Source organism: Silurus meridionalis, chromosome 23, assembly GCF_014805685.1.
Source record: "Silurus meridionalis isolate SWU-2019-XX chromosome 23, ASM1480568v1, whole genome shotgun sequence".
NCBI lineage: Eukaryota > Metazoa > Chordata > Actinopteri > Siluriformes > Siluridae > Silurus > Silurus meridionalis.
The window spans coordinates 19,512,843-19,525,862 of NC_060906.1; the positions used below are offsets into that span (position 1 = coordinate 19,512,843).

A 13,020-nucleotide genomic window follows, 5' to 3' on the forward strand; every position below is an offset into this window, starting at 1 on the left:
TCCATGTTTGCAAGCTCATTAGCAAGCTCTGGCTAATGTTAGGAAGACATCAGTATTAGTTAACTATACTGCATGGCTAAGACAAAAACCTGTCTAACTTGCTTATGTAATTAAAACCAGTAGCTCAATTATAATCTTAATGCTAGTGTTTAAAAAAAAAGCTATTCACTGTGTATAAAACTCATTTATAATGGTTAACTCGAAAGTAATTGCAAAAGTTACAGATTTGCTATAAATTTAGCTAAGAACCAAGCTAGATTAATTAGCATTTTTGCTAATGCTTTATAAGTGCCATCAGCATTAGTTAACCAAACTATTTAGCTGAACCAAATAAATTGTGACAATTAAAAACAATGTTTATGTTCGTAAACTAAATACTAATATTAGATTAACTATTAAACTGTACTATTAAAAACAGATAAATTGACTAGAAAGCGATTGCTAATGTTAAATAAACTAGCTTACTGTGCAATTAAACGATGTAATAATAATAGTACATAATAAAACTTTTTTTTTTGACAGCAAACAATCTACATTCTTCTATTGTGTTTTTTTGTGTTAAAACTACTAGCCAATTTTACTAACAAGCTAACTATCTTTAGACAAACTATTGTCTTGTGTAATTAAAACTAGTCGCTGAGTTTTTTACTATTGTATTATAGAAACATGAGCAGTCAATTCACTACCAGGATCAATAATATAAATGATTTAAAACTACTATATGCTACTTGCTTAGCTTTTCTGTGTAACTAAAAGCAGAATTTCAGTTAATACATTGAGCCAAAGCAGCAATAAAGCGTGTCATGTGATCGAGTTTGCACATGGCCGGTCAAATTTAAGTTCAGCTCCACCCTTGTTGACGCAGGGACACCTGTCGAGAGGTAAAACAAAGACGAGCCTTGGCTTTCTGTTCACATGGCAGACATTATTTTTCAAAATAGTGTACAGTATATTAGTAGGAAATGAGAATGCTTTGCGTAATTTGCGTAACACTTTTACAGCATTAGTGGCAAATAAGGAACAGTGAGCTAAATTACGGCTGAATTAGAAGCATGGCAGCAGAAAACATAAACACAAACACTGTTTTCTGAATCCTAAAAAGTGCCAGCTGCTGCGTTTAATTGGTAGGTGGAGAAGGTGAACAGGAAAGAAGGGATTTCCCATGCACATCCTCCTCTCAGCACAGTCATTCTCTCGATTTAACTGGGGCGCTTTTTCTTTTCCCGAGATTCAGGATTTATGGAAAACAGGCTCACCTCGAGCATAAAAATTACACAAAGAGTTTTTATAACTCTATATAAACCATGTGCCTTCGAAATATTATTAAGTGTAGGTATGAATTATACTGAAACTAATATCCAAAATTAGTGTGACACTAAACCTATTGATAGCTGTATGTACCGGTAGTTGTATCATAATAATAATGATTGTAATATTAAAAAATGCTGGTTACCATGCAAATATTGAAAAGAGTTTTATAAGGTGTTTGAATTCCTAGATACAATAGTAAATAATTTCATTTATTAAACCTTTATTTTTTATTTTTTACAAAGAGTCTGTTTTAAAACTACTGCTTAAGATTTGAGTTTAAGTGAGTAGTTTTGGTTCTCTGTTATCAGTATGATTTAATTTAAACATAATGTGGTTTGACTTTAAAAAAGTAGCTAGCACTTTGTCACCAATACTTGACATAGTTATAACTTTAAATCTGTAGTTATGATTTCAAATCAAAAGATTTGTCTTTTACTTGTCCTGTAGTTGACTTTGTCACCAATAATTATTGACATCAAATAGTTTTGACTTTAAGCATGTACATCTTTAAACCAGTAGTTATCACTTTCGGTCACCAAGAGTCATTACTTTAAACCAATAAGAAATATCAGAGGGTGTGATTTCAATGCAGTACTTATGACTTTCTGTCACCAGTGTTTATGACTTGTTATCACCAGGTTTGCACTTAAACAAATACTTATGACTTAATGGCAACATCATACATTTCTTAACATTGAAATCTCCTTTTGGTTTGATTTTGAGGATAACTGAGGACCCCAGCTGCATTGAGGACCTCATTCAATGGTTGTCATAATTCCTTGATGCTTGTGCTTGTTACATTTTGTTTGCCACACTGATTTGTATCACTTAGTGCTTTGTGTTGACGTTGTATGGTGTGTGAATAGAGCCTAATCAGTGTCAACTCACTATTGTCTGACTGTAGAGAAAAGACTCCGAATAGAATAGATGGAGAAGGACTGCAACCGTTAAAGCAGTAATACTCATTTCATATCAGAGCATTTCATATACTAAGCAGTTTCAGTGGAGCAGTGGGCCCTCTGAAATCAACACCATTGTACCAAATGATGTGCTTTCATTGGTTGCTTTCACAAAAGATGGCTTTCACATGAATAACTATTTCCCATAGGTCTGCAAATATCTGTACTGTCCACGAGACTGAAGGAAATGAGCTGATAGCAGTGCATATAGAGCTGAAATAGAGATTGTACACTCCGGATAGAACAGCGACGGGAACGAGGAGGAGGAACGTTCTGGAAGATAACTGTTGGAGAGCAGGAAACAGATGTGACCCACCCACCTGTCAGGCAGCCCTCCACCCTGCTTTCACACAAACGCATATATACAGGCACAAACACACAGTGTGCAAATGCAGGAAAACGTGTCATACCATTGTTTCGGCAGTTTCCGTCTACTGGCGTCAGATGACTTTTTCTTCTTGTTGCTCATGTGAGACTTGGAAAAGTGTACGGTTTCTCTACAGCTGCTGGCTAAATATAGCTATACTTTTATTGAACAGAATGCATATATAACGTATTTTTAAGTAGTTTCAATATCTAAATATAGGGAGCTGAGATAAAAAAACAACAACTATTTGGTATCTTTATTTCAAGAGATCTGTGGGTTTTCTGGTTCTTAAGTTCTACATTATCCCATTGCTTTTCTCCCTTCACTACTACAGTTGCCCATATCTGATTTAAAACACTAATGCTTTCCTAACAAACCACAAACCATTTGTTTTTTCATAATATATACCCTCCAGCCTTCTCAACTGGGTTATTACACTAATAGTTATCTTAGTTGGTGTGTGTGTGTGTGTGTGTGTGTGTGTGTGTGTGTGTGTGTGTGTGTGTGTGTGTGTGTGTGTGTGTGAAACCTTCCAAAAACAATGTTTAGAGCCACACAAGCAGAACATTTGATCTCTTTTCTGTCATTAGACAGTGTGTTGAAAGACACAATCAGATCTCTGCACATCTGTCTTTACATTCATTCAAACACTGATACACCTTTCTGTACTGAGTCTTATAAAAAGTTATTTCTTTTACAAAAATTAAAGTAATAACACATCTTCCGAACTGAAATTTAAACATAAAATGAGTGATCCAAACCTGTATCTATAAACCAATGTTAGTGCAAATAAGAATTGGATTCCAGTTTTGTATACCTGAAATAGTTTTTACTTTTTTCTTCTGAAATAATCAACTATTAGCTATATAGAGCACATTCTGTTTCATAAATGTTAAAGTATAATTATTATATATTTCATTGTATACTGAAATTGAATCATGATTGAAAGCATCACAATTAAATTATGGTAAACAGCTACTTATGTAACTTAAAATATATATATATATATATATATATATATATATATATATATATATATATATATATATATATATATATTTTTTTTTTTTTTTCATAACAAGAGAAACTCACAGAGAGAAAATTTATTATGTTAATAATTATGTTAATAGCAGCACAAATACAATACCAATTCCAAAAAAGTTGGGGCACAGTGTAAAATGTAAAATAAATATCATAAACCTATATTTTATTCACAAAAGAACATAAAAAACTGAGAATATATACTATTTTAAGAGAAAAAAGGTCATTTCAAATTTGATGCCTGCATCAGGTCTCATAAATGTTGGGGAAGGGCCTTTATTAACATTGTGTAGCAATTGTCCCATATGTGTCTGATATAGGATTCTAGCTGCTCAACAGTTCTGGGTGTTCATACAAATATACAGTTTTGTTTCATTTGACCACAGAAAAGTTTTCCACTTTGCCTCAGTACATTTTAAATGAGCTCTGGCCCAGAGAGGATGTCAGCGTTTTTTGGACCATATTCACGCATGCCTACTTATAGACATGATAAAATAATAGGACAGGTGTGTCAAAACATTAATACAAACCTGCATTTTATTCTAGACCAAACTGCTATCATAGGTGTTGTTATAAAAAAATGATTAAGACCTCTTGACTAAACAGATTTGAGAATACAAAAGCGATGTGCTATGGTGAAAATGAAGACCTGCTCATTTAAAACAAAATAGAACATCATACACATACAAGGTATTAAATAAAATAAAGCTTTTGCTGTTGTGAAATGAAAAAAATAAATACATCTAATATTATTATTGTGCCTTCATTATAGAGATTTAACCTGCATTTATGGATGACATGGCAAACTGTGTTTACAGACAATGATTTCTGAAGGTGTTATTCAGCCTATGCAGTAATTTCCATTACAGAATCATTACTGTTTTCTCTAGATTCGTTAAAACTTTTAATGATATTATGTGCTATAAATGATGAGACATAACATTTTATGTTGAGGAACTTTTTTTTAATTGTTTACAATTTGTAGAGTCAAATGTTTTTCACAGATTGATGACACGCTGCCTATCATCTTAGAGATTCTGCCTCTCTAAGATACAGTATTTATACCCAGTCTTTTTATTTACCTGTTGACAATTAACCTAAATACAGTAGTTGCAAAATGTTTCTCAGACCGTTTAATTTTAATAACACTTTCCAGACTTTCCAAATTACAGACTTTTGTTGCCCAGTCTTAAGGTTTTTAGATGTTTTGCAGCCATCAAATTAAAAATAACTTTACTTTTTCCTTAAAATTATACATTTACTCAGTTAAATATTTAAATTAAAATATGGGTTTATGAGATTTCCCAACTTGACTGAATAATTAGTATACAGAAGATATGTTTAAAATTGGAAATTGCATGAGAATGCTGAGTAGAAATTCAACACCCAGGAGCCCAGGCTCAGATTATATCTGTGTTATTGTACTGAACAGCTGTTCCGTGTTTTCACTTTTGCTTCCGAGTATGATTTGGGCCAACATATTGTACCATTTTTCTATAATCCCATTAAAGCAAATTGCCAGTTTCATTGACCACATAAAAAAATGCAATAGTTGTTTGTTTTAATGAGCGTGTCTTAATTTTCTGTATAGCACAACACATTTGAATTCTCAAATCTGATTGGTCAGAAGGTCTTGATTAATTTTCTTACATTGCATGGCCCTTTAAATGGTTTACCCACAAATTTCTCTACATTTTACCAATATCCTTTTAAGTTTCAAAGTCCATCACAAACAGAGAGAGGAATATTTTTTTAAAGATCATGTGATTTCAGATGGGGTTTTTTTTTTAGGTTGAAGGTCATGTGAATGACCTGCTGCTGACTCTGCTGTTTCAACGCATTATTAACCAGGCACTATGTTTGCTTTATTCTGCTAATGTGCACTTGAGTGCTCAAAGGAATTTCATGAAAGAAAGGATTCAGGCACTGATAAGTCTGGTATGCGATAGTGAGAAGATTATGCAAGTATTAGTTGTGATATTATTCTAATAATAGATACACATTTTTTTTTTACAGAACTATGGCATTGAGACTGAAAATCTGAAGACTCTAGTTGGTCGGATGAGAGCAGCTTCTAATAATCTGCACAACTGTGCTTCAGAAAGGAGGAAAAGTCCATCGCATGACAGCAGACAAAACAAACCACCCAATGAGTTTCTGACAGCAGTGGTGGAGCTGATAGGAGCAGCCAAGGGCATGCTGGCCTGGCTGGACAGGTACATGACAAAAACATGCTGTAATTCAGACATGTACTTTCTGGTGTTTTCATCCACAAGATTCATAGATAATATGATCTTTTATACCTGGATCATTTATCACTAGGAAGAATATATCAGAAGAGTAAAAACTATAATAAGGGAATAAAGAGCACTAAACTAAACACTAATTTATTGGTATTGACAGAGGCAAAGGTCACATCTATTTAACTGTGACTGATACAACTGAAAGAAGTAGAGGAGAAGACTAACATGCAATGAGGCTAAACCTCCCTCACAAAGACTAACAAGCAATGGGGCCATGCCTCTTTTGCAGAGACTAACAAGGACAGAAATCACACCCCTTTTACTAAAACTAACAAGGACAAGGGCCACACTTGCTTTACCAAGACTAACAAGGACAGAGGCTACACCTACTGTACTAAGACTAACAAGGACAGAGGCTACACCTACTGTACTGAGAAAAACAAGGACAGAGGCTACACCTACTGTACTAAGACTAACAAGGACAGAGGCTACACCTACTGTACTAAGACTAACATGGATGGAGGCTACACCTCCTTTACCAAGCCTAACAAGGACAGAGTTAATGCTTTCTTTTCTAAGACTAACAAGGACAGAGGCCACACCTCCTGTACTATGACTAACAAGGTCAGAAGCCACACTTTCTTTACTTTCGACTACTAAGGACAGAATCCATTCCTTCTGTACTAACACAAACAAGCACAGAGGCCACATCTTTTTCAGTAAAACTAACAAGCACAAAGAACACATTTCCTTTATTAAGATTTATAAACATGGAGCCCACACCTCCTTAATGTAGACTAGCAGGGACAAAGGCTATGTCTCCTTTAGTAAAACTAACAAGGACAGAGTCCACACCTCCTGTACTAAAACTAATAAAGACTGAGGCCACACTTCTTTTACTAAGACTAACAAGGACAGAAACCACACCTCCTGTACTAAGACTAAGAAGGAGAAAAACCACACTTCCTGCACGTAGACTTACAATGACTGAGGCCACACATCCTATACAAAGACTAACAGGGACAGAGGCCACACTTCCTCTATTAAAGCTCAAATCCATGGAGGCCACGCCTCTTTTTGAAGACTGACAGAAAGAGCAGTCAAACCCCTTTCACTCCTTTACCAGGCTCAAAATAATGTGGATATTCAGCTGTAAACATTATTCCATCGCAGACACTTAGGCTGCTTGCTCAGACATGAAGCATTCCGTAGGTCATAGCTGCATCAGGAATGCTTCTCTTTGGTGCTTATTAAACCTTGTTTGTTCTCTCCTCTGTCAGGACGCCTTTGACAGGCATCAGTGACTTCACCACCATCAAGAACAGAATCATCCAGCTGTGTTTAGAGCTCACCACCACTGTACAAAAGGTGTGAAGCCTGCACTCTTTTTTTGTATACTCAGTATGCATTGCAGTAAAAAAAAAAAAGGTTATCATAAACTCGAAAGAGAAAATACACTAAATGCACCATATGGCCAAATGTTTGTGGACAGCTGAACATCACATCCGTTTGTTTACTATAACGTTCACACAAGTATTTAGGATGCCTTTGTATGCTATAGAATTACAATTTCCCTTTCCATGGAGCTTCAAGGCCCAAACCTGTGTGACAATGCCCCTGTGCACCAAACAAGCTCCATGAAGACATGGTTTGAGGGTTAGAGGGGAAGAACTTGAGTGTGCAGCACAGAGCCCCGGCCTTAACCCTGACATTGTGATGAACTCTGAGTGCATCCCAGATCTCTTTGACCAACATCAGTGTCTGGCTTCATTAACACTGTGGCAAACCTCCAGAGCCATGCTACAAAATGTAGTAAGAAAGCATACACAAATGATCACAGCAGAAGGAATAAATTCTGGTAGATGTTCAGAAAGCATGTATGGGTATGACAAAAAATCTTTTGCCTATACAGTTTATAACACAATTTAATAGCTTTTTAAAAACAAATATTTAATCAGTATTTCCTTAAAAAAACATTGCTTTTTTTTGGTCTATAGCATACAATGAATACTGTTAGAAAGTAAAACGTCGTAGGCAAACAACGTTAAAACAACGAGAATTGTGTAATTGCATATAAACTGGATTTCATTTCACTTCTTGAAACTTACTAAACACTGCAACTAACCAGGACTGAATATGGTGGAGCAGGAGAACATTATTAATGACAGAGCCCCATACTAAATTCATTTGCACACTTGGCTCATGCTATAAACTTTTATCTCTGGAATTATTAAAGTTAATCCATGAAAGAGAAAATTGTCAATATGCAGTCAGTTAGCACGCAGTCAAGCAGCCTATATTCCAACTGCTGTTTTCCAATCAATACCAGCTGAGATCTATTATAAATAGCATATTTATGACATTGAAAATTGGACATTGTGATTTCATATTCTCAATATCAGGATAAATTAATAAAGTTTCATTAGGTAAGGTTTTTAGGTCTGGTTTGGACATTTGGCTAATTCCAGGATCTTATGTGGCACATATAGTGTCTATAAAATGACCGAATGGAGATAAAACCCCACACAACCAAGTATTGTGGACTAGAAATTAGTTTTTCCAAACAGATTTCTCAGCAACTTCACAAACTTATGCTGAGGCTAGTACTTTTCCTGTTGTTGTTTTTTATGACATTTTAAAAATCTTCCAGGTTATTAATAAAAAAAGAAAAAAAAATCGACTTCTGTGTCTTTAAGGTTAGATGAGAGTTGCTTGTCTCCATTTGTTTGCTTTTGGCCATTTGTTTACATGTATATGATTCTTCATATCCCCCTTTGGGAATTATGCAGTGACAGAGGCTCATTAGGGATTCTGCCTTTAATTCCAGGACTGTGCTGTGTATGAAATGGAGGAGAAGATACTGGAAGTGGTGAGTGCAAAATCTCTTCCTTTTTGAAGAGTGTATCCGTAGTGTATACTGTATGAATCCATATGAAAAGAAACAGTCCTCTGTTCCTGAAAAGGTGAAGCTGAACACAAAGGTGTGTCCGGCTCTATTGTTTAATCATCAGAGAAATAGGATGTTTTCCTCAGGCTTATACCCAAGTATCCTGTGTTATATAACTTAGCCTCTAAAGTCCCTCACGTCCTCGATGGGCATGGCTTTCGATTCAGGTTTAGTTCAACTTTCCCACCATAGATAACCTTTGATCAGACCCAACATTCCAGGGATTCCTGGTCCACATTAATTTGTACACGTCTGACTGACTGATTGGGAATGTTTAAAATAGATCCAGAAAGGCGGGGAATTGCAAACTATTGTTCGGAAGAAAACATAGCTGCAGTGTCCCATGGAGCAAAACAATGCCATGTCAGCTTCCTGTAACAATATACCTCAGCAGTGGCTTGTGATCATTTTGGTGGAGCATTAGAGCATTACTAATGACAGAGCCTCAAACTTGATTTATTTGCACACTTGGCTCACACTTGGAATTATTAGAGTAACCCCATAACAAACAACGTTGTCTGTTTTGACTGGTTTTAGATGCACCTCTATTCATCTGCTTTCATTAAAACAGGTATTTTTCCTATAACCAACATGACTCACACACATGAGCTCATTTCAATTAACCAGAGTTGCCTGATCGGCCCAAATACACCTCAAATGTTGCACTTTCTCAGACTAGCTTTATGACCTCTGATGTATCTTCATCATAGAGATTGTGTAGCAGATTTACAGCAGAAAAACAAGTACAAATACAATTCTGTACTATATTAGATTATTTTTGATTGTCTCATACCAAGAAATACGGACAAATAAAAATAATAAAATGGCCTAATAAAGCAATGCATAGTAAATAATGAAGTGTAGATATAGGGACACTTTTGCACATCAACCTTGGACCACTTCATTACTTTTACAACTTTCATATTGCTTCATAATAATAAACTATAAACTAGCACATTGTGTATAAGTCTTCATAGCGGTTAAGACATTAAAAATGAAATAATACTCACAGGAATAATTAATATTTTTTTTAAATGTGCTGGAAAATAACTAAGAAACAACTCTATACTGCTAAAGTTAAACTATAGTAACACGTCATCAACAACAAAACCAAACCTTCCTGGCTTCAGTTAGTTTGAGAAATATTACCATCATGTCACGAACAGAAAATTCTTCCAACATACTAAACAAGAATCTTCATGGAAAGATGTGAAGATGACTGCATTTGAGCTTTGCATGTTTTTACTTATACAGTATATTTCTATTTTACCAATTTATAATAAAGATTGCTGTTTTTGCTCAGGCACAAGTTTTAACTGGAGTCTGCGATGCCACTAGGAGGACGACCTTCGACCCCTTGAAGAGCCGTAGTACGTGTCTGGAGGAGGTCTACATCACTGACGTCAAACCAGAAGAAGGGCTAGTAAGTGGCTTCTGACGCAACACACACACATCTGATCCTAATAAAGTGTTGTTCTTATTGCACTAGCAGTTAAATTAATTTATCGTGTGCTTGTCCACAGGGCATGTACATCAAGTCCACGTACGATGGCCTGCATGTGATCACTGGAACCACAGAAAATGTGAGTGAAATTGTGCAATCTCAAAAAAGACGTTTTCTCCTCCTTCAACACTCCAGTCTTTTTTTAATCAATCAGCTTTTTGTGAATCTTATCTGTGCAGTCTCCAGCAGACAGAACTCAACGCATCCATTCTGGCGACGAGGTGGTGCAGGTCAACCAGCAGACAGTGGTCAGTATCTCAAATGTTCTCGTGCTGATATACCAAAGAAGGTTCATGAAAGAAAATGTGTTGTGGTTGGTAAGATAAGAATGTCTCTGCAATTATTATCACTATTAGTATAAAAACACTGTTTTACTTGTTACACCAAAATAAGTTGAGTTTTTATGTCCACATTTTCTTTATTTTCATTTACAAAAGAGTTCAGATATCTCTAAGTCCAATCATTGATAAACTGAGGACCTGACCATAAGATAAATTTTCCTTTAAAACATCCCATTCCACATTTATTCACTATTTGCTTTTATAATAACCTCCACTTTTCCAGAAAGATGTTCCACTAGATTTTAGAGTATGCTTGTTGAGATTTCTGTTCATTCAGCAACAAGGGTGTTAATAAAGTCAGATACTGAAGTAGGTGAGGTGAGGAGGCCTGGGGTGCAGTCAGATTGTGACACCTCACAAAGGTGTTCAATAGGGTTGGAGTCAGAGCTCTATAGCAGGCCACTCAAGATCTTTCACTCCACCTCACGTATCTTCATGAAGCTGGCTTTGTGCACAGGGGCATTGTCATGCTGGAACAGGTTTGGATTCCTAATTCAAGTGAAAGGAGACTTTACTGCTACTGCATCCAGAGACATCTTGTACAATTGTGGAATAGTCAGGTGTCCCAATACCTAACATGTCTTCCATGGTTTCAGGATTGTAAAATCTTGGCTTAAATAAATTAATTTGTACTGTGAGACGACTCAGAACGTGTTTTGTGCTATGTCTTAGGTGGGCTGGCATCTGAAGAACCTTGTGTCTAAAATGAAGGAGAATCCACACAGTGTGGTGCTCACGCTGAAGAAGAGGCCTTCAGAAACAGGCAACTTTACTCCTGCTCCACTAAAGAACCTGCGCTGGAGGCCTCCGGCTGTGCAGGTCAATATTACTTATAATAGTTGTGTCCTACACTGTCTTGTGTTGTCTGTTTGCAAAGTTTGTTGTCTGCTCTGTTTGCACTAGTTTGCACACGATGCACTTTATGTGGCTTGGACAACTTCCTTTAGTCCTTAGCTCTGTGTTCTGTTATGTAGCTCTATGTTGTTTTATGTAGCACCAGGGCCCTGGAGAGATGTTGTCTTAATTCGCTGTGTACCTCCGTCAGCTATATATGGTTGAAATGACAATAAAAGCTTCTTGATTTAACTTGACTTGACTAAAAACAGTTATAGATTAGGTTTGAGTGGTCCAGTATTAGAATTATTGAGTAATGTTGTCAAAGTCCCCTGATCCTGAGCTCAGGTTACAGTCAGTGTGGAGTTTCTGTTTATGTTCTTCTCATGTCTACATGGGTTTTGTTCAGGATATCCAGTTTCCTCAAACCTGCCATAAAAAAAGAATAGAATTAATGAAAAACATACCAATACAATAATATTCCCCATGAATACGCAGTATATTCACAGAAAGCCTGTAGGTTTTCCCCTTGTAAACTTCCCCAGGTCATGAAGCGTGAAATGAATGGCATTGTCATCTCTAGTGGGTGTGGCATGCCTGACTGTTTCAACTAGTATATATGTATTTATATTAGGGCTATCAAAATTAACAATTAATAAATCATTAATTACGCAAATTCATTTTAACGGCACACATTTTAGTATTGGGTGATTAATGCCGATTAAACTTGTGGTAGACCATTTTTTAATGAAAATATCAATAAATAAATATAAAAGAAGTGAAATTAAAACATTCAACGCAACACACATTTATTTACGACGTCCTTTCTCTAAAAATCACTAAACATTTGTTTTGCTGATGAACCAAGTCTAACATCAAACACCAAAATCTGCCATGATGCACAAATATGGCAATTAAAACAATCCGTGTGGAAACAAAGCAAAATTTTCATTTGGTGACCTGATGATTTACGTAATTTAAAACATCATAATTACTTTCAAACATTTCAAGAATGTTTTGTGTTTATGCTCTATGTTGAGTTTGGTTTCACTAAAAAGGAATGTACATTTGCATAAAGCATCTATATTTGTCCAATACCAATGTTGATCACATTAAAAATTCGAAAAGTATTAATTTAAGGTAATGTGCGATTAAGTTATGAGTTAACTGATGATAATCATGAGATGAATTGTGATTAAATATTTTAACTGTTTGACAGCCCTAATATATACATCACTGCATTGCTTTTGTTTAATATTGCAATAAAGAACACTTTTATTTATTTTTATTATTTTATAAACCAACCCCGATAAACAGGAACCAAACACAGGTAGGAAAAAGTAAGAATAGACAATAGAGGGAATGTCCAGCTACCATCAGCGTTGAATTTGTCTGAGAGTGTTGCATTACAGTACCGTAACTTTTTCTACTAAATGAACTACGAATAAAATAGGAAATAAAAGTTGCATTTCT

At 35.6% G+C, this 13,020-nt stretch overlaps 1 protein-coding gene across 2 annotated transcripts in view; it reads left to right on the forward strand.

Annotated features, from left to right (window-relative positions):
- The window catches only part of cnksr3 (cnksr family member 3), a 39,823-nt gene that overhangs the window by 19,125 nt on the left and 7,678 nt on the right, over positions 1-13,020 (forward strand). For both annotated transcript variants that reach the window (XM_046836634.1, XM_046836636.1), the window contains 7 exons: positions 5,695-5,894; positions 7,202-7,289; positions 8,749-8,790; positions 10,172-10,291; positions 10,392-10,451; positions 10,552-10,620; positions 11,386-11,532. In XM_046836634.1, the coding sequence (XP_046692590.1) occupies positions 5,695-5,894; positions 7,202-7,289; positions 8,749-8,790; positions 10,172-10,291; positions 10,392-10,451; positions 10,552-10,620; positions 11,386-11,532 (726 nt within the window). The remainder of the gene's footprint in view (positions 1-5,694; positions 5,895-7,201; positions 7,290-8,748; positions 8,791-10,171; positions 10,292-10,391; positions 10,452-10,551; positions 10,621-11,385; positions 11,533-13,020) is intronic.